At 34.4% G+C, this 22405-nt stretch overlaps 1 protein-coding gene across 1 annotated transcript in view; it reads right to left on the bottom strand.

The window, feature by feature from the left end:
• Window positions 1-22405, bottom strand: part of ADAMTS6 (ADAM metallopeptidase with thrombospondin type 1 motif 6) — a 361538-nt gene that overhangs the window by 121232 nt on the left and 217901 nt on the right. Inside the window, exon 9 of the mRNA XM_077117302.1 lies at window positions 4737-4883. Coding sequence (XP_076973417.1) covers window positions 4737-4883 — 147 coding nt within the window. The remainder of the gene's footprint in view (window positions 1-4736; window positions 4884-22405) is intronic.

Raw genomic sequence — 22405 nt, forward strand, 5'->3', positions numbered from 1 at the left:
CTTCTATTAAGAAAAATTGGGGTTATTTCAAATTTCTGGCAATTACAAATTATGCCGATACTAATATTTTTGTATGTCCCCTAGAGAATAAATAAATGCTTTTCCGTCCTTAAAAGATACAACCATAATAAGTCTTAGTATTCTGGGCTAAGTCTTATTTCTGCTACCACTATCAAAATAATGACACTAGACATATTATATATAAGTCTTCTTGAATGTTCTTATTAAATAATACAATGATGGCTTGTGACTTGGTGTTGCATGCAAATTTTTCTATTTAGAAAACATGGACCTCACCAAATAAATAAAATGAAGAAAATTATTGGTAGTTTCCATCTCTTAGATGCTACAACAACTTGCTATCATTAAGCAAAGGTATACTTATTCAGAGCAAAACTGTATGCATAAAATGTAGAACGAGGGTTATTTCCCTAGCAGCATATATTTCACAACTAAAATCCAAACTCTATTAATATCTACAGAAATATAATTATCAAATTCATAGACTTTATTTCTGTTTATGCTTCTAAGGCCATGTAAAGTATTTGCTTAAGAATATGCTTTTGCTTGATTTTGAAATTCTTACTAAATCAAAGTATATTAATATTTTCACAAATCTTTCCAACATGAGGAAAGTCATATTTTATGCACTCTACTCCTAATTTAGAGGTCTTATTTACATGGTCCAAAAACTAGCCAGAGTTCAGCCTTCAGTTAGAATTTACAGATTCCTATGTAAAATATGCACTCCTAGCTGTTTCCAGAACACATGCGGACATGCCCTTAATTGTGATTTTAGGTTTATTTTTACCAAAACAATTATACTTTAAAGTATAGACTTTCAGTCTACAACAGAGTGGGTCAATCTAAAAAGTAAATACTTTATTCAACCTTGTCCATATCTTAACAGTCTCTTAACAACAACAACAAAAAATTAACATTTGATGCCACCTCCCATTTTTTTCCCTCAAAGTTGTCCAGATTTACCTAAATTAAGCAAAAAACTAATTAGGTTGGTATCATCAATGACAAAGCAAGTATTCTCATAAACTATTCTATCACAACAGTTCATGATACTAACAATATATTACCTTCGAAAATGAATTCTTCTAAGTCAGGCCTTTATCTTTAACCCTAATAAGACTGAGGCGCTCGAAAATAACTGAGCTTGAGGTTTACAGGCTATAAACTCTGTACTGACAGTGGCTTACTCAGTTATGTTCTTTTTTCACCCATATGGAATTACGACTTATCAAAGATATTTATAGTTACAATGATGTCTCCAAAAGATGTGTCAGATAAATGAAAGAGGAGAAATCTGTCCTGTCAAGCTGTTTCTTGTGTTTCAGGTGAAAGAAAAAAAAAGGGGGGGCTCCATCTATAAAGATTATTTTACATCTAACAAGTTAATATTGATCTTCAAAGATAATTGCTAGGAAGAAAATGTGAGTGCCTTGGTCAGCCTCTTCATTTTATTTCACTTCTCTTGTAGCTCGGTTCTCACCTTTCTTCCTGGTAAGCCGTCAACCATTCATTGCCTCTCATAATGTTTTCATGCTTTCTTTAAAAATGGCTAGTCTGTATTTAATTTGGAACTGTAGGAAATTTTACTATGGATCTCTGACAGTTCAAACAATTTAACAGACTTTAATTTAAATAGAGCAAGAGTTGATTCACAGAGCCCCCGGAATTGTTGAAAACTACATAAAATTACTTTGTACTACCTCTAAGTAGTGGAAAATGTACGAAAAATGCTTCTGGCTGCTTTCCACTGCCTGGTAAATTAGCCCATAGTCCTCAGTGAGTGTGAGCCATAATACCAGGTTCATCTTTCTCTCTTCCCTAAATAAGTCAATAAATAAGTCCCGCAGGCAGATAGGAAGGACACTACCTGCAAAGCCGTCGTCGGAAAACATCAGAAGCTGGAATAACACGTCCATTTTAACGGAAATGGGTTCTTTATTATTTAATCAGGACGGCTTCTGGGCGATTCATGAACCACTTATTGAATCACCGAGTTTAAGAAATCTGAAAAAAAATATTGGGAGTTGGTAAACACCATCTCCTGATTTATCAGTAGCACCTAGTGTTTCAGAATGACATGAGAGACTTTATTCTATTGCCATTTAAAGGCCATGGAATCGTTTTCAGTTGAACATAGTGAATAGTGAATCTCTATAAATCATAGAAAGCTCATTGTTAAAATCCACCATCATATTTGGCCTACACAGTCACTAAGTAGAGAAAGGTATGCATTTTGTTGGCTGAGCTGCAGTTCCTAAACAATCCGTCTTTCAAGATTTCTTTTTCTGGAGAAGAGAAACTAAAATTAAATGTTATGAGCCTTTCTGAGCCAACTATAAACTATAAATGTAACCTCAATCCCTGATCAAAATATCACTGGATTTTTAAAAATATCATGCATAGCTGTTAAAGCAATTAAGCCACTGCATTATTAAAAAGGAACAAAGAAAGTTACTATTATGTTTTTGTGCTCCAGTGAACTGACCTATTGTAAAGCGTCTTGTGTTTTAAAAAAACCTTTATTGATGGCCAGATTATAATCAGAGTTACTTAATTTATTATTAAAGGGGGAAAAAAACACAACTTTCCCCAAGTCTATCCATTGCCTTTCGTCTTTCACATCTATCTTTCACTAATGGTTTAAAATTGTTGTGCATTCCTATGAGGATGCATAATGGAAACATTTTTATAAAATACAAAATAAATAAGGCCAGTAGAACTCTGTCAACACTAATCATGCTTAAACATACAAAATGCAGAGGCAATTAAGATTTAATGCTTTTTGGATTAATTATTTTCATTAATTCAGTGGAACACTTTATTGCATATAATAATAATTTTACATCTCTCACCAAACCAGTGGTGATTCTTAACTCTATTTTACCAGCAATTTAGGGATTCCCTTTTGAAGTGTTTCAACTAGGCAGAGTCTGGCAGGAGATCAAAACTGGTCTTTGTATTTAGTATACAGAGAAGGTCCTAGAAAATGGTCTGTGTAATAGCCTATGTTTCAGAAAGAGAAAAGAGGAAAAAAGAAAATGAACTTAAAAACAAGGAGGGGGATATACTCCAAAAATATACAGGCATCTTGAGCATGTTATACACTTTGTCTTTCTGATGATACAAACTAAAATTCCATTATAAAGTAATGAACCAAGTCAAGGGAGAAATTCCAGATCCGACTTGATTTCTGGAGAGAGCGGATCTTCAACATATTTAGAATTTAGGTAATATAATTTCATTAAAGCCATCTTAGAAATGATACTGCCAGAACTTTGTGTTAAAAACTACCATAAGAGACAAACAAATTCGACTTGGTCTATTTTTATAGCATGTCATACAATTTTAACACTAGGCAAGACAATATTATAATAATGTATAAGATTAAAAATCATTACATTATAGTATGGCTGTTCAGATGAACCATATTATGAAGTGAATTTCTAGTTATTCTGATTTTAATGTTACATTAATTCAAAAGAGCCCATTTTAAACATTTACATTGTTATCTTTAATTGAGCAAAGCACTATGTGAGACATTTGAAAGTCTCTGGGTTAAGATACTTTTGTTTTTACCTGTAATTGTACGTCTTTAGACTACATGACTTGGCTATTAACAAATATTTTAACAAATTTTAACAAATAATGAATAGAACATACCCAAATATTTTTAAACTTCACAGAATAGTCATGTTAATATAAACTTTGAACAAAATCAGTTTTAAAAATAATTTTCATTGCTCACCTGTGCTTTATATGTGTCTCACTTTTTCACAGAGTAGTTAAGCTCCCCTCCCCAATAAAAAAAGAACAAAAGAGTTGAAGGTAATGATAGTGCAATAAAGCACTGAAACTTTAAAGATATTAATTAAATTAACAGTATTTGCCATCTAATGAATATCTATCAAGTGGTTTATATATATAAGCATAATGCATAGTTATATACATAACAACCTTATGAGGTAGGTATTATCACCTAAACTCATTTAACAGATGAGGACACTGAAAATTAAAAGGAGTCAAAAAAAAAAGGTTAAGTAACATGGCCAAGGTTTCATAACCAGAAAGTGAGATCCAAATCTATCAGTTTTCAAAGCCCCATCCAGAAGACCAGGTAAGACATGTGGAAGAACATCTGCTTTCCTGAACATAGTTATATATGAATTATATTTTATATTCTTCACATTTAAATAACCAGAATCTTGGAATATACATTAAAGGCCAAGCAAAGAAATTCCCAAGCCATAGAAAAGATGAGTTACTAAATACAATTTTTCATTTTCTCAAAGTATTCACTTCCTGGGTGTTTTGGGTTTTTTGTTGTTGTTGTATGTTACTATTAGACACTTCGACACACCTACACAACTCAGTTTTTTCATCTCACTGAATGAAAATTTTGCCGATGCTCTATTAAATTATATAAATCTAAATTCTTTCTGACTTTGCTTCCCATTTATTGAAAAATTCTAAAAACTACTCACCAATTCCCACTGATATCCTTGCTCAAGCTCCTCTAATCTGTTCAGTAACTATGGTTTGAGTATGAAGGAAAAAAATTTGCCACAGTGATATTTTGAAGTATTTTGGGAATGGCCTGAAATATCACTGGGTCCTAAACTACCCATTATGCAAAATTGGAAGCACTAAATATTTGGCTTCTACAATGGCTTATTTCTGGAGCAATTCATCATCACTCTCCAGAGATTACTTACTCTAGAAAGCTGGTGATATAGTCTCGACTGCAGGCAGACCAGGAAAAAGGATTGGTATTTGCAGTAATGTGAGCTGCCATAAGTTTTGCTGCTTCATGACCTTTTGTCCCACAAGAATTTCCAATTCCATCATGGTTCATACCAAAACTGTTTTAATGAAGAAGAAACATAAAAAACATAAAAGAAAGAAATAAGAAAAAAGAAAACAAACAACCCCCAACACATCCTTTATTTCCTTATTTGACCATTTGTTAGCTTTATTAATACATGCTTTTCATCAAGATAGACCATACCCATTGAGGAAATATATGATTAAAGTTAAAGAAACTAATAAATAATTCAATAACACTATATATTTCTAAAACTCTTTAAATTTATCATAGCCTCTTACATTACTCAAATCTCTCCTTGAACAAAAGAGATATATCATAATATTCCCTTTATAAGTGAGAAAACTAAGATTTACTAAAGATAAATGACCTATTAAAGATCATACAGTTAGTAAGTATTGAAATTGTTAGTGGACCCATCTTTTAACATGCCAGTGCTCATCCTGTCTCACAACATTGAATACAAAAAGGAAAGACAAAAGATGGTCATGATCCTTTGAGTTCTAGGGCATAGGTCAAACACAGAATCTTTCTCTTATTAATATAGATCAAGAAGAATTAAAGCACATATAATCTGTGTTTGTGTATGTTTTCAAAACACATTTTTAAAAAATCTTGATACATTTAAAAACTATGGATGCAGAGTTTTTCTTTGCCATGGCTTTTCTCTGTTGTTTTTAATTGTGCAGTATAGCCAAGCCTAGTGTTACCAATGTACATTTCAATGGTAAATCACAAACTTTTCCAGCAATACCAATATTTAGTCTTCTAGTTTGATATCAACACTGAAGTCAGCCTCTCTGAATGGTCTAGGAACATGATAAGTTTCAAGTCTGCTGAATTAAGTATATACTCTGTCAAAACAATCAACTACAGATTAACATAAGAACCTCCAAAGTACATATTTGTAATTCAAAAAATGTATTATACCATATTTCTTTCAAAGATTAATACTACTGTGTTAAAACTACTATGAATCTTTTTAAGGGATGCTGCTTTAAAAATATTGTTTCTTTTTAACAGTATTCTTGTGCATACCCCTGAAACTTGGGGATAGGTAGGCGTTCATGGTTTTCAGAGAATCAATTTCTAGAAAGGCATATCTTTCAGCCATCCATAATGTTACAACAGTGCATTGCGTTGGGGTATAAAAACTTATAGCTGTCAGGAAAAGAGAAATTGGAAACATTTGGTTTCAGCATTAAAGTGAATAACTAATGACTGAATTACATGTTTACATCCTTACTTTCATCAAGCTTGAAGAAGAAACTAATCAAATTAACAGCTAACAGATTGCTAAAAATAATTTCTGATGATAAATCAGCACAGTTATCTTTTGATAAATAACATAAAAAGAGTTCAAATAATTGAGTAGCATTTCTATACAAACTCCTTTCATCTCCATCTATGTTCACATAAATATGTTTTTGGTCAAGAAAAAATTTCAGATTCCATAGAATTCCTGATTGTCTTTTGTACAGGGTTTTAGGAATAGAGAGAGAGAGAGTGCAAGATGTTAGGATGGACAGCCTAGAGAGTCTTCCTGAGGCCTCTTGTGATCCTACATGTCTTGTTGAGCAGACTATGCCAGTAACTCAAGGCCCCATACGAGGAAGGATTGTGGGAAGGTGGCTGAGGAGGAAGCTCCAAGAATTAGCCCCTCCAACAAAACAACTAGTGAACTGGCAGGAACTATCTGAATTTACCACTTTGAAACTCCAGAGTCTAGGGGAAGACTATGCACAATCCAGGGAAGAACAGGAGGAGCAGGAGGGAGAGGCTGATAATTTGCAATACCAGTGGATGTCACCCTTCCTGCAGTGGCTGCCATTTCCTTTCCCCAGCCTTGTGGCCGGCAGCTGTGGGGACTGCAGTTCCAATTCCTCCCTCAGCAAGCTGGAGCCAGATTGGGACATAATGAACTAGTCCTCCAAACTCCAGGGATGTATGGTCTCATCGTGGATGTCTACTTTTGATCAGCTATTTCAGATCACTGGGGGGTCAGTTCTGAGGGCAACCATCGTTCCAAAACGCTGGGGAAAAGTTGGAAAAGGAATCTTAAATAGAGTAACCTTCCTCAGAACTACAGAAAACAGTTCAAGGGTTGCATTAACCAGGAAAGTGCTAGGTTAAGAAAATGCAGTGTCTGTCTGGCAGAACCCCTTCCCCCATGATGTGACCAACCCCTAACAAATACTCCAAGAAACTTCTACCATCTATGATTTCCAGAAAACCCACCGAGCCCTCCCCAGCCCAAGCCCTCTTGACTTCTAGCAGCTCTAATCTTGCAATAAGCTCCCCTTACCAACATCCGCCCTCCACCATGACTACAGTGGTGGTGAAATTTTAAACCTCACCAGTGAAAGGCTGCCGATTCCCTGCTTAGCCCTCCATTCTAAATCAATCAGTGAAAATCAGCCAGCTTCCCACTCCCAAGCTAGACAAAGAAAATCCACCACCTCCCTTTCCCTATTTCCCACCAATCATCTTATATATTCTGTACTCCTTCCCCTGCTTGGGGCTGCCACCATTTTAGGCTTCAGCCTATCTGCACATATCCTTTGAATGAGTTTTGGTCTCTTCTCCTCCCTCCTGGTAGAAAAACCTATCAGTTTCAGAAGCCACAGAAGAAGCACCTGGCACCCTTGCTGGCCCATTTGCCACCTCCTTCACAACACAGCTGGGGAGCCTACTTACACTCCCACTGTGGGTCCCTGCCACTGTTCTGAATTGTGCATAATTTCTTTTTTTGGTCTTCTATTCATTATCATCTGCATATGCAGATCCATTTTATGTATAATAATTGGTTGCATCAAATATCAAGGCAGTCTACTGGTAATCTTTCCCAAAATGGATTTAGATATAATTAGATATTATGTTACTTCAAAGGCTACCAAACACTTCAGATTTCATTATTGATTTCAGTTTTGTGGCCATGCACACAATTCAAAATATACATTAAATGGGTTACGTTGATAAAAGTGGGCTAAAATAAATCACAGGATGCAGAACACTCTTGGCAACTGTGTATACACTAGGATTCACATATGTCAGTGTCACTTTATCAGGTGGAAGCCAGAGACTGAGCCAGGAAATGTGTTTCAGGCTTGACCTGCCCCAGTTTGTCCTGAGGGCACAGAAGCCCTTTGCAGATAGCTGGGAAAGTAGAAGAAATCATTTAGTTGAAACAGCCTGGACATAGGATTATCTGCATTAAATCACTTGAAAGAGCACCCAAGAGTAGGAAGAGCTCTGTTCCAAAGAGATTAAAGGGGGCATTCACTCCAACTGCTGTGGACTGTCAACAGGGAAATCCTGGGGCTTCTAGCAAACGCAGGCCCAGGAGAAGAAGCAGTTTTGCCAGATTTTATGCTCCCACTCACACACACACAAGGCAGAGAGAACCCTGCACTTCCCATTTGTCTTGGGCTGATCTGGTTCATAGCAAGGCTAAGCAGTGTCAATTTCAAAGAGACTGAAAGGTGCCTTTTTTTTTTTTTTTGCCTTTGTTTGTTTCTATTAGCTCCTGGCATTAAAAAATCTCTCTCCTATCACTAGCTGGATACAAACTTAAGGGACAGCCCAGGGACTAAATTCAAGAGTTAACACTTTAAAAGATAAAAGTGTACAGTGTGCAACAAAAAATTACAAGATAAAGAACAGGAAATGGCCATCCAAAGGAACAAGATAGAAATCCAGGATCCATCAATGAAGAGGGCAAAACTTTGAACTTAACAGACAAGAGATTTTAAAATAATAATCCTCAAAATGCTCCAGAAGACAAAGGAAAACACAGAGAAAGAACTAAAGAATATGAGGAAAACAACAAATGAGCAATATGAGAATATCTCCAGAGAAATACTGGAATTAAGAATACTGTTCTAGTTTGCTAGCTGCCGGAACGCAACACACCAGAGACGGATTGGCTTTTAATAAAAGGGGATTTATTTTGTTGGTTCTTCAGAGGAAAGGCAGCTAACTTCCCACTGAGGTTCTTTCTTACGTGGAAGGCACAGGATGGTCTCTGCTGGTCTTCTCTCCAGGCCCCTGGGTTCCAACAACTTTCCCCGGGGTGACTTCTTTCTGCATCTCCAAGGGCCTGGGCTGAGCTGCTAGTGCTGAGATGAGGAATGCTGAGCTGCTTGGCTGTGCTATGTTGCGATCTCCCATTTAAGCACCAGCCAATTAAGTCAAACATCACTCATTGCAGCAGACATGCCTCCTAGCTGACTGCAGATGTAATTGGCAACAGATGAGGTTCACGTACCATTGGCTTATGTCCGCAGCAACAAGACTAGGTATGCTCACCTGGCCAAGTTGACAACTGAATCTAACTAACACAAATACAATGAATGAAATGAAAAATTCCGGAGGCAGTTACAATAGTAGATTGGAGATGGCAGAAGAAAGAACCAATGAGCTCAAAGCCAAGACAACTGGTACGATCCAGATAGAGGAGCAGAAAGATAAAAGACTAAAAAAAAGAACAAACAGAGCCTAAGACACGTGTGGAACATCATCAAATATACCATGCAAGTAGTAACCAAAAGAGAGTTGAGGTAGATATAATAATATGAGATGAAATAGACTAAGTCAAAAACTTTACAAGAGGCGAAAGGGTCAATATACACCAAGAAAGGGTTAAATTCAACATAAAGACATAATCATTATAAATAAAAAACACTATTATACATCTTACAGCAGAGCCCCAAGATACATGAAGCAAATAACAGATCTGAAGGGAGAATAGACAGTTCTACATTAATAATAGGAGACTGAAAAACACCAATTTCAATAATGGATAGAACATCTCAACAGAAGATCAATAAGGAAACTGAAGACTTTAATGATACTCTAAACCAGCTAGACTTAACAGTCATATATAGGATACTTCACCCAATAGCAGCAGAATACACATTCTTCTCTAGGGCCAACTGACCACTATCCAGGATAGATCATGTTATGTCATAAAACGAGTCTCAATAAATTTAAAAATGTTGAAATAATGCAATGTCTCTTTTCCAACCAAAATAGAATGAAGCTAGTAATCAATAACAAAGGGAGAAATGGAAAACTCAGAAAAATGTGGAAATTAAACAACGTGCTCTTAACTATGGTCAAAGAAGAAAACAGAACGCAAATTAGAAAATATCTTGAGGCAAATGAAAATAAAAGCACAACATACCAAAATGTATGGGTTTCAGCAAAAGCTCTGCTGAGAGGGAAATTTATAGCTCTTGAAGCTTACATTGAAATAGAAGAAAGTATTCAAATCAGAGGCCTTCCTCAAAACTAGAGAACTAAAAAAGAAGAGAAAAGTAAACCCAAAGCAAGTAAAAGGAAGGAAATAACAAAGATTAGAGAATAAATGAAATAAAGAATAAAAAAAATCAAAAGTTGGTCCTTTGAAAGGATCAAAAATTGACAAACCTTTAGCCAGACAAAGAAAAAAAGAGACAGGACACAAATAACTAAAATCAGAAATGAAATGGGGACATTATCACTGACACTAGAGAAATAAAAAGGAACATAAGAGGAAACTATGATCACCTGTGTGCCAAATTGGATAAGCCAGATGAAATGGAGAATTCCTAGAAACACACAAACTATGAACATGGGACCCGAAAGAAATAGAAGATCTCATCAAATCAATAACTAGTAAAGAGATTGAATCAGTAATCAAAAACTTCCCAGCAAAGATAAGCCCAGACCCAGATGCTATCACAGTGAATTCTACCAATCATTCCAAGAATTAATATCAAAGCTGCTCAAACTCCCACCAAAAATAAACTGAAGAGGAGGGAACACTACCTAACTCATTCTATGTGGCCAACATCACCCTAATATCAAAATGAAATACAGATACCAGAAGAAAAGAAAACTAAATATCAATATCCCTTATGAATATAGATGCAAAATACTCAACAAAAAGATAGCAAACCAAATTTACCAGCACATCAAAAGAAATACAGCACGATTAAGTGGGATTTATCCCATGTGTGCAAGGGCAGTTGAACATAAGAAAATAAATAAATGTAATAAACTACATTACAAAATAAAGGAGAAAAACCACATGACCATCTTATTTGATGCAGAAAAAGCATGTGAAAAAATCTGGTGCACTTTCTTGATAAAAACACTTAGAAAACTAGAAATTGAAGGAAAGTTCATCAGCATGATAAAGGGCATATATGAAAAGTGCTAACATCAAACTCAATGGTGAAAGACTTACAACCTTCCCTCCTAAATAAGAAACAAGTCAAAAATGCCAACTGTCATCACTGTTATTCAACATGCACTGGAAGTTCTAACTAGAACAATTAAGCAAGAGAAAGAAATAAGAAGCATTCAAATGGAAAGTAACTGAAATAATGAAGTACTGATGAATAAATCTAGCCAAGTACGTAAAGGATATGTACACAGAAAATAAAATAGATTGCTAAAAAGAAATCAAAGAGGGCCTATATAAATGGAAAGACATTCTGTGTTCATGGATTACAAGACTAAATATTGCTAAGTTATCAATTCTCCTTCACACCACATACAAAACTCAAAATAGATCATAAACCTAAATATAAGAACCAGAACCATAAATTTCCAATTCAAAATGTACAGAAACCTTGGTAGACTCTTGTATTAGGTAATGGTTTCTTAGACGTTATACCCAAAGCACAAGCAACAACAACAAAAAATAGATAAATGAGACCTCATCAAAACTAAAAAGCTCTGTTCCTCAAAGGACTTTATTATGAAAGTAAATGACAACCTACACAATGGGAGTAAATATTTAGAAACCACATATCTCATATAGGTTTAATATCCAGAATATATAAGGAAATCCTATGACACAACAATACAACTACAAGCAACCCAAGTGGCCAGAAGACTTGAATAGACATTTTCTCCAAAGATACACAATTGACCAAAAAGCACATGAAAAGATGTTCAACATCACTAGCTATTAGAAAAATGCAATCAAAGCCACAATAAGATGCCATTTCACACCCTCTAGAATGGCTACCAGCAAAAAATGGAGAGGATGGCAATGTAAAATGGTGTGGCTGCTGTGCAAAACAGTTTAGAGGTTCCTCAGAAAATTAAGTACAGAATTACCATATAACCCAGCAATCCCACTTCTAGGTATATACATAAGAGATTTGAAGACAGGGACTCAAACAGTTATTTGCACACCAATGTTCACAGTGGCTTTATTCACAATTGCCAAAAAATGGAAGCAACCCAAGTGTCCATCAACTGATGAGTGGATAAAAAAAATGTGGTAGATACATACAATGGAATATTATTTAGTCCTGCAAAGGAATTAAGTTCTCATGCCCGTATCAACATGGGTGAACCTGAAAGACATCATATTGAAGGAAATACACGAAACACAAAAAGACAAATACTGTTTGATCTCACTAATACAAAATAATTAGAATAAGCAAGCACACAGCATAAGAATCTAGGATGTAGGTTATTAGGGGATAGGGTGGGTTAGGGAATGAGAAGTTACTGCTTAAATTATACAGAACTTCTATTTGGTTTGATTGTAAAGTTTTGGTAAAGAACAGTGATGATGGTAGAACAGCGTTTTGAATGTAATTAACGGCCCTGAATTATACAAGCAAAAGTGGTTAAAAGGGAAAATCTTAGGCTGTTTATATGTTACAAGAATAAAAAATTTGAAAAGCCAGAGGTCTGTATAAAACAAATCACGAACCTTACTGTAAATGATGGACTATAGTTAATAGTAAAATTATAAAAATTTTTTTTCATGAATTATAACAAATGTTAACCACACTAATGTGAAGTATTAATAATAGGGTGGAATATGGGAACTCTGTATTTTATGCATGATTTTTCTGTGAACCTACAACTTTTTTAAAGAAAAAGAAAAGATTGCAAAGCACTGGTCACTCTTGTTCTTGGTTCATTTATTCTAGAATAAATTTCTGAGACAAAATTACATCTCCCTCTGATCAAAGTTTTGTCTGCCACTTAATATAAAAGCTATGGATTTTCAAAGCTTGCTTAGTGTTTTTTTAATTGTGACATAAAAATTCATCTTAGGCGTATTGTGTTACCCTCTTGGGATTTGTGGCCAAAAGGAACCAAGGCCAATTTACTGATGCTCATGCTGTTTGCTGTGCTGCAAGTAATAAAATCCTTTGTATCTGACCTTGGAATCTAATTCTGCTGCAGGCATCCATGCAGTAGTGGAAGTCTAACCTACTAGCTAAAAGTAGGATAAAATAAATTTCAAATCCAATGAAAAGGAAGGAAGGAAGTTTGTAGTTGATTAGGGTAACATGCTCAATCATTGTGGAAAATTCAGTAATCCCGAAAGCAAAATACCTAAAATAATCTTAAATTTTCAGAAAATGAAGCTCAAATTCTTAAAAATAGATATTAAAACAAAGTGGGATTATTGTTGTGTTTCTTTCCAAGGAAATAAACTGTACAAAATCTAGTAAATCTCTGGGCAGACTCAAGTAAAAGATAATAAATTTTCTACCTCATATTTTAGAATTTCTGATTCCTCTCTCAAATTTTAAAGAACAATCTTAGTTCAAAATGATTGAGTAAAATGTTTTCCCCCATTTCCTCTTAAGACATTACTCAAAAGCAATTGGAAAATAAGGAAAAGAAACACAAACTCTGTATTTGATGAAAAGTAGGAAACTTCTAAAACCATAAACCACAGTATCATGTACGTAGGACTGCCCAAAATAACAAAGTCAAAGAGGAATGCAGAAAACACCAATAATTAACCATCTAAGCTAAAATGAACAGAACTTGTTTCTCCATGGTGCAACAGTCTGAAGAACAAAACAAATAATCTCCTCTAATAAGGTATTGGAATGGGTATGCAGGCTGTTGAAATACACTATCCTTGTTTTATTTTGTCAGAAGAAAAGCTGGGCTGGAATGGAAGTCAAGCAAACCATATCTGTAGGAAGCAGCCTGTTGGTAAGGAAAGATGAAAGAGATTTGTAGTTTTATCGAAACAGATTAATGCTATAGAGAGATAAATACTTTATAGAGAGATGAGTACTCTCCAATAGCATTAATAAACTCTTACTAATTGGGAAAACAGCTCTGGCCTCTCTCCAATATGAGCTTTCTACAAATGGTTCTTACAGAAACATTTAACACTTAAAGACTCATAATTCAAAAGTAACAAAATTAAATACATAAAAATATTATATTTTTTAAAAATGGAAGAAGAATATACAAATAGAAGACTAAAAGCACTCAGGAGAAAAAGAGAATGTTGCCATATCACAGATGAAAATCATGACTAACATCTTTACTTGAATTCAAACAAACTTAATAAAGCCATCATTCTATAAAAACAAGAATTTGATACAGATAAAAATAATTAGTGAAGATACAGCAAGTCAGAAAGAGATAAAATACAAACTGACAAAGGAAATAAGTGGAAAAGAAAAATAAAACCATGTCAAAGTGAAGGCTATGCTGAGACAGCAAAAAAAGAGAAAAGAATATCCACTAGAAAAAAGCCAAAACAATTGCAAGCAAAATGAAAATGGACAGAGGTAAGATGATCAAAGTGAAAGAATTCAACATGTGTCACTGTTGTCCCCAAGAAAAAGAACCGAAACAGGAAAACAGAAAGAAAAGTATCAAAATACAACTCAAGAAAACTTAACAAATTTAAATTAGGACTAAAACATGATTGAACATGAACTACTCTACATTCTAGGAAAAACTGACACAGGATGAACCCTTGTTAGGTTCCATTCTAGTAAACTTATTAGACTTCAAAAATAAAGTATCTTTGGGCAACCAAGGCAAAGGAGAAAAATGTCTTTAATGGTAAAAACAATCAGATTAGCCGTAGATTTTCCTATAATGACATTTAATACCAACAGACCATGAAATTATGCCTACCAAGAATTTTGCACCCAGCCAAATTGGGTGTAAAAGTCACTTTGTAGAAGAACTCAAGGGATAGATGACTCATAAGCCATTCCAACACAAAAATTGCTACAAGACAAACTTCAGCTGTGTTTTAAAATAATGTCATAACAGACAATGCATACAGTGCAAGTGGAATTGGTCACCTATCTGATTAACTCCATCATCATACTTCCTGATTATATTTTACTGATTTTTTACATACTGTGTGTTTTTTGAGTCTCTTGGATACATAACATATATTTTATATTATACATACTTAAGAAAGAATAAATCATATAAATAGTTAAAGAATAATTAAAAGCAAACATCCATGTAACCTCCATAAGATTAAGAAATGAAACATTTTCAGAATAATAAAATCCTGCCCCTCATTTCCTCTCTACAGTCATTCCTCCTCCCCTGAGAGTGAACCATTGTGCTGACTTTTGTGGAAATCATTCCCAATTCCAACCTTCTGGGTCTTTGTGTCTAAGGTGAGTCTCTTGTAAACAGTATATGTTTAAATCACACTTTTTAAATCCATTCTGTGTCTTTTGATTAAGGAGTTTAATCCATTAACATTCAATGTTATTATTGTAAAGGCAGTACATATGTCAGCCATTTTACCCCTGGGTTTTATATATCATATCTTCTTTTTCCTTTCTTTTTACCTTTTAGTTACCCTTACTGATAATCTTCATTTCTTCACAATACTCCAAGCCACTCTCTCCTGTCTTTTTCTTTCAACCTGCAGTACTCTAGTTAGTATTTCTTTCAAGGGAGATCTCTTGTTGATGAACTGTCTCAGTTTCTGTTTATCTGTGAATATTTCAAGCTCTTCCTTATTATTATTTTTTTTTGTATGCTGTATGGTGAGGGGCACATTTCATTTTTTTTGCATGTAACTATCCTGTTATTGCAGCACCACTTGTTGAATTTGGGGTGGGGAGGGGGAGAAGTGCACTTGCCAGGAATTGAACCCTGGCCTCGGGCATGGCAGGTGAGAATTGAACCTGGTGTCCCGCATGGCAGGTACCCTTGCATTCCCCAGCCCCCCATTTTTTGAGGACAGTTTTGCCAGATAAAGTATATACCTAGCTACCACGCTCCCTGGGAAGGGGTCAGGAAGAATGCCAAAAGCTTCTTTGATGGCTCCTCAAATCTGTGCTTTCCTGGGCTGCCCAGCAAAGGCAGTCCTTCCACTGTCTGTTCCTCAACCCTGAGAAAGCACTGTGTATTTAACGCTCCACTGCTCCCCTACTGTTAGGGGGTGGGGGTGGGGTTGGGGTTGGAGGTTTGAAGCAATGGCGACCCTGGCCTTTGTCCTGGGAGGGTTGAACCCTAGCTTAGAACTGGGACCCAGTGTTAGAAAGACACTCATCAAAAGCTGTGATCAGTGATCTGCTGTGCCCACCCCTGTTCTTGGGGAGAAGATTTTATGTCTTTTTCTGTCCTCAATGAATAGCCAGGGAGCAGACCCCAAGGGGGCCTGCTGCAAGAGTTGGGGGTGGGCAGTTGCTCTGTGGAGACAGCAACTCAGTGTTCTTTCCTGTGGTTTACCAGGCTCTTTCACTATTCCCAGGATGCTTTACAGTGTTTTTCTGGCCTCTGGAGCCCCAGAACAGTTGTTTCAGACAGTTCCTGCCTGTTTAATACCTGTTTTGGTGGAAGCACTGAGTCCTGGAGCTCCTTACCCCACTTTTTTCCCCAGAAGAACAATCTATATTTAAAATCATATTTTTAAACTATTGTTGCTGTATAAAAAAATGAACTTTATTTTTGTATTGATTATGTATTTAGGAACCTTGCTCAACACCCTTACTAGTTCCAATACTTTAAATTTTTATATTATAAATTTTCTATGCACACAATCACATCATCTGCAGATAACAGTTCTGCTTTTTTCTTTATAATCTTGGCTTTATTTATTTATTTATTTATTTATTTACATGGGCAGCCACTGGGAATTGAACCTGGTTGTCCGGCATGGCAGGCAAATATTCTGCCACTGAGCCACCATCGCACTGCCCTCCTTTTGCTTTTATTATTGAGCTTTCCAAGAACTCTAGAACAATGTAGAATATGAGTGGTGTCAGTAGGAAATATTTTCTATTCCCAATATCAAAGGGAAAATTTTCAACATTTCATTATTAAGTAGAATATGCTGAACCTGTAAGATTTTAAGTTTTCTCTTTCTAGTTTGCTTTTTTCTCTTTTTTTCATGGACAGGCACCGGATATCGAACCCGGGTCTCCGTCATGGCATGCGAGAACTCTGCCTGCTGTGCCACCATGGCCCGCTCAATGTTTTCTTTTACTATCATGAATGTATATTTAATATTTTAAAATAATTTTTACTTTTTCTGCTGGGATGAATAAATGATTTTCTCCTTGATCTGCTAATCTATCAAGATAAGTGATTGATTTTTCTTTTATTTACACAAGATAACTGATTTTTTTATTATTACAGAAATGCTTAGATTTTGGCAATCAACTCAAATATATCCTTTTTATGCATTGCTAAATTTTTATTTAAAATGATGCAGCTATAATTCATGAGAGAGATTGGACTCTAATTTGTCTCTCTCATATGGTCCATCTAAGGTTTGGTAACAGGCTTACACAAGCATCATACAATAACCTGGGAAGTTGAACAGTAAAGTAGAGAAATCTCCCAGAAAGTGGGACAAATATACACAGGGTTGGAAAATATGAGCAAAAAGATAAGAGACAGAAAACCAGTACAGGATATATATCCAACTGAAAGGAATTCCAGAACAGAGAAGAAAGAAAATGGGAAAAATGAAATTATGTAAGATATAAGATCAGAGAATTTCCTGAAGATGAATGACATCCAAAATAGATAGATAAATAAAAGAAAAAAAAAAGAAAATGACCCAAACCTGGATACTTCATTGTGAAATTTCAGAGTAAGAAGGAGGAAGAGATTATTTCCACATTCCCAAAAAAAATTTTTTTAAATACCTACAAAGTTTACTAAAAATAGAAAATTTAAGTGGTTACATCAAAGCAAGTTTTTCAAAATAAGTTCTGAATATCCTTTCATTAACTATTATTTTTTAACAATTCTCATTTTTATTGTGGTAAAAATTCTTTTCTCAAATTAAAATTCATTAAAAACTATAAAAAACATAGGACAGATCATTTATCAGATAAAGCACCATTCAATAATGTGCTCAAGCAATTAAAAACATGGAATTTCCAAAATTCACTGCTGAATTTGATGTTACAAAGACGTGATGACAGTTCTGAATATTTAAAAATTTTAACTTTATTGGTATTGGTTGAATATTGTATTTGTTATTATCATGTTGTCATGTTTGGCTTCAGTTGATAAATTATATTATCTGTTTACATAATAAATATTTTATTAGAAAGGGTATTATTTGTTTAGTAATAAATTTTTAATCCTACATATGCCCCCAAATCCACACTTTTACCAGTTACTCTACTGAGCAATATTCAGAGTACTTAGTTTATAACTGGAGTTTAATAATTGGAGTTGAAGGCTTAAAGGCTTAGAGATGTGGAACAAAAACCTATTAGCTAAGATTTGCTTTGGATAAATCGAGGAGACGCACAAGGTTAAAATGTAGATTTAATAAAGGTTTTCCAGCAAAGGTAAACCATTAAATCTAACATGCATTTCGTATTCACTATAATGAACTTTGCCTTTTAATATCCCCTTACTCCTGCAATTACCATAACTAGAACTACAAAATTCCCACAAACAAGTTCAACTCTGCTTCTAGGATCTGGGACCAATTTTGTTTATTGTTAGGGAAAACATGAAAAGGCAGCACCGATAGCTTTGTGAGCAGCATTTAAAAAATGAGGTATTGCTGGTTAACTCTGTTATGGATTTTCAGGCAGTTCTAGTAGCTGTGCCCTGTTCTATTCCTTGTGAAAAAAAAAAAACATTAACTTGCACTACATTTGTAGTAACTGAATCCCTTTTTTATTTCACCTGCTCCGGAAACTCTGAGACCTTGGCCAGGACTCCAGTTCTTTAGGAGGAGGGATTCTACTTGGCTTTGGGGTTTTCAAGTTCTGGGGATGAAACCCAGGTTCCCTGATGCTTTCCCCTCTGGCACACACACACTGAAGCTATCTAGCAGGACTCCCACCACAGCAACAACCGGCCAAATGAATCCTTACCTAAGAACTGCTGCCAGACTAAACCGCTATAACAAAAGTTCTGTTATAACAAAAGTTCTCCTACAACAAGAATTGGATATAATCTGCTTAATTAATTAGTCAACATAATTTGCTTTGAATAGAGACCTGTTAGTATTGCAGCAGAGAGTACTGGGAACTAGACCAATTTAGAGGGGAAAAGCTTATGTGTGTAGTATAAGAAAAGAGTGTTCTTTTACTCATGGATTTTATGGGCTTTTGCTAAGAACTGCTGATGTTTATGTATTACATTGCAAGCACAAATATAAGGTCAAGACCAAGAGAGAAGCTGAATGGCTATGACATGTGACTTAAAGGGAAAAAGATGATGCAATTAGATTTGTTTTGTCAGGTTTGTTAAAACCTTTAGCAGTTTAATTTCTTTGGAAAGAATAACTATCACTGAAATTATGCATTTGAAACTCTGGTTGATAACCAATTTTTTAATGCAAAAAATTTTTCAGACACATTATTAATTAAGATATCTTAAGAACTGCAGCTGTCCCTTTGAACAACAACCAAAAAAGATGGTATTTATTGATCTGGCCTGATTTAATCACCTGCTCTGTCCAGCATGGTTTATTTCTTCTCTGGGGCACAGCCCTTCCTCAATGACGCTTTCACTAAAGCTAAATCTAGGTTTTAGACTTTAACCCACATGAAGATAGGTCTTCATTCAGTGTATGGGGAAACAGTTAGGAATCATTTCAGTCAATGGTTAATACATCATCAAGGCCATTTTAAGGAAAAGATTAATTAAAATCTTATTAGATATAGTATATCGAAACTTGGGGAAGTATAAGGCCAGAAAGAGCCAATTTAATTTTCAAGGAAGAGGAGAATATCTTCAACATCTATTACAAAACTATGATAATTAAAGTAACATAATATTGACTAAGGGAATTTTGAAAAACCAATAAAAGTCACAAAACAAATATGGGAAAATATTAACATTTATTAAATCTGAATGGTAAGCAAAGAATATTTGCTATAATACAAAAATACACACAAACACACAGGTAATGAAACCCCCAGAAAATTTAAAACACATTTTAAAAGAAAATAGTTAAATTTATGTAAATGAATATTTATGGAATACTTCGTGTTCTATAACTTAGCAACTGATTTTTTCCTCTCAGATTCATTAAACAAGGAGCAGACTAAATTAATTTGGTTCTAAAGTCTGAAAGCTGATTTTTGTGAACTTAAAACATTTAAATTCAGAAATAATAGTATGAATTGTCATTATATTTCCAGGGTGGTCCCGCATAAGCCTATTGAAACTATTTTACTGACTACATCAATGCCTTACTTAGAACTGATAAATATTATAGGAATGTTGGAATTGGCAATTAAACCAAATAGTATATATATTTTTAAATTTTTGGTAGAATTAATAGAACTTGAGGAAATCAGAGAAAGACAAATGAAGATTACTGAAAAGTTCTACTGGGAACATAAGTATTTATAAAAAAAAAGTTTTACAGGTAAATGATTTTTATTCTATATCATGTTTAAATTTAAAATATTTGTTTCTCTTTTTTTTCATGAAAATATACCATGAATACTATATACTCCTATACTAGTGGTTTTGCTTTTGTTTTGGCTCTTGAATGAGCTGGGTTAGAGGAGACATAATTGACCCTGAAATAAATGATCAAGAGATGCAAGAAAAAAGAAAAGTGAATAAAAAGATATATTCCTCTAGGATAGGAGCTTTGTTTCCATCATAACTCTATTCAAAATACACTAAGTTTAGTAAGTATAGTAGAGGAAGCCTCTGGGATCGAATTAGTTACATTTGAGTGAGGGACCACCTGTTAATTAACTATAAATCATGAAAGGCAGAGAATTTGGGAAGTGTCATATTGTATGCTTCCCTTGATGATGTCATTAATAAAAATATATAATATCACATCATAAGTAATAAAAGGGAAAATGAAAATAGTTTGGGCTACTTCCTTAATAAAATAAGTGGCACTACCAGTTAGAGACAAGGTGGTTGCTACACGGAAGAAATGAAACTGCCCAATAAAGGATATTCCTTAAGTTAAGCTTCTGTAATTCAGAAATTCATCACGTGCATGAATCTGTTGACAAACACATGCTTTGTTTCTTTAAGCATTTTTTATAGCGACTTTTCTACAGCAAATGATATTTTTTCCTTTAAAACTACATTTAAGGCAGGATTTATAAGGTATTCATTTATGATTCTCGCGTCACTTCACCCTTTAATATATGACCACTTAACATTGTGAAAGCAATATGATACATTCCGTATCACAAAATAATAGCTTACTCTTGATTTTGTACACAATTCTCTTTCATTCTTTCAGAAGATTCATAAGAATAAAAAAGAGTAAGCATAGCCTCCTGACTACAAATTTAATATGCATTTAGTCTGGAAATTCTTTTTAAAATCAGAACAGATGTTTTTAAACCAGACAGAAGATCTATTTTCTGTAGTAAAGAAAATCTTTAAACTCCTTAATTCAATTTTTGTGTCTTAAGTGATCTTAATTTTAAAACTAAAGCTAATCAGGTGGGCCATGGTGGTTCACAAGGCAGAGTTCTCGCCTGCCATGCCAGAGACCCGGGTTCGATTCCCGGTGCCTGCCCATGCAAAAAAAAAAAAAAACTGAAACTAATCATGTTGGTAATAAATCAACATCATTGTTATTATTAGATAACCATGGTGAATTAAATTCTTACTAGCAATTTGTTAATCACTAATACATAGAGCATGTACTTGTATTTAAAACCTTCCATGAAGAAAAGAAAATACGTAATCACTCAGTTCTTCAAAAATATACCATATATACAATTACAGCAATAAAGAATAGTTTCTTGGTGTTTTTTAAAATGGTTAAGAAAAACTTTTAAAGTGATGAGAATTATAGTCTAAATTGTAACACCTATAAAATCTAAAAGTTAAGTTCACTCATTGTAACAGAAAAATAAAGGGAATAAAGGGACATCTTTCTCTAGAATTATTTTGTTAGTAATCTTTTATTACCCACTCTTATTCATAACTGATTCTACTATGAATCACTTGTTATAATAAAGAAAAGCTGAGTTGAAGGGGTACACTCACAGCCTTCTATAACCACATCTGGCAAACATTTCTAGATTTAGTAATTACCCAGTAGGCTAATTATTACAATTTGCATATATGTTTTCTAAAACAGAGCTAGGGTTTCTGTTCTACTTCTAGACATTATATACAATATACTGAAATTAGTGAACTCAAGATTCTGAACTCATATAGGAAGATATTAATAAAGATGTTGCTTAAAAGACTCAAGACATGGAATTTTTCTGTACCTATACAACACAATGTTCTTTATAAGCGCTTCTGAGTTGAAGGCTAGTTTTCCAAAAGCTTATGAAATTACTGTAATACATTTACACTCTTTCTTTTACCATTTTCTGTACTTTT

This window comes from Tamandua tetradactyla, chromosome 9 (genome assembly GCF_023851605.1).
Source record: "Tamandua tetradactyla isolate mTamTet1 chromosome 9, mTamTet1.pri, whole genome shotgun sequence".
NCBI classification, from domain to species: Eukaryota; Metazoa; Chordata; class Mammalia; order Pilosa; family Myrmecophagidae; genus Tamandua; species Tamandua tetradactyla.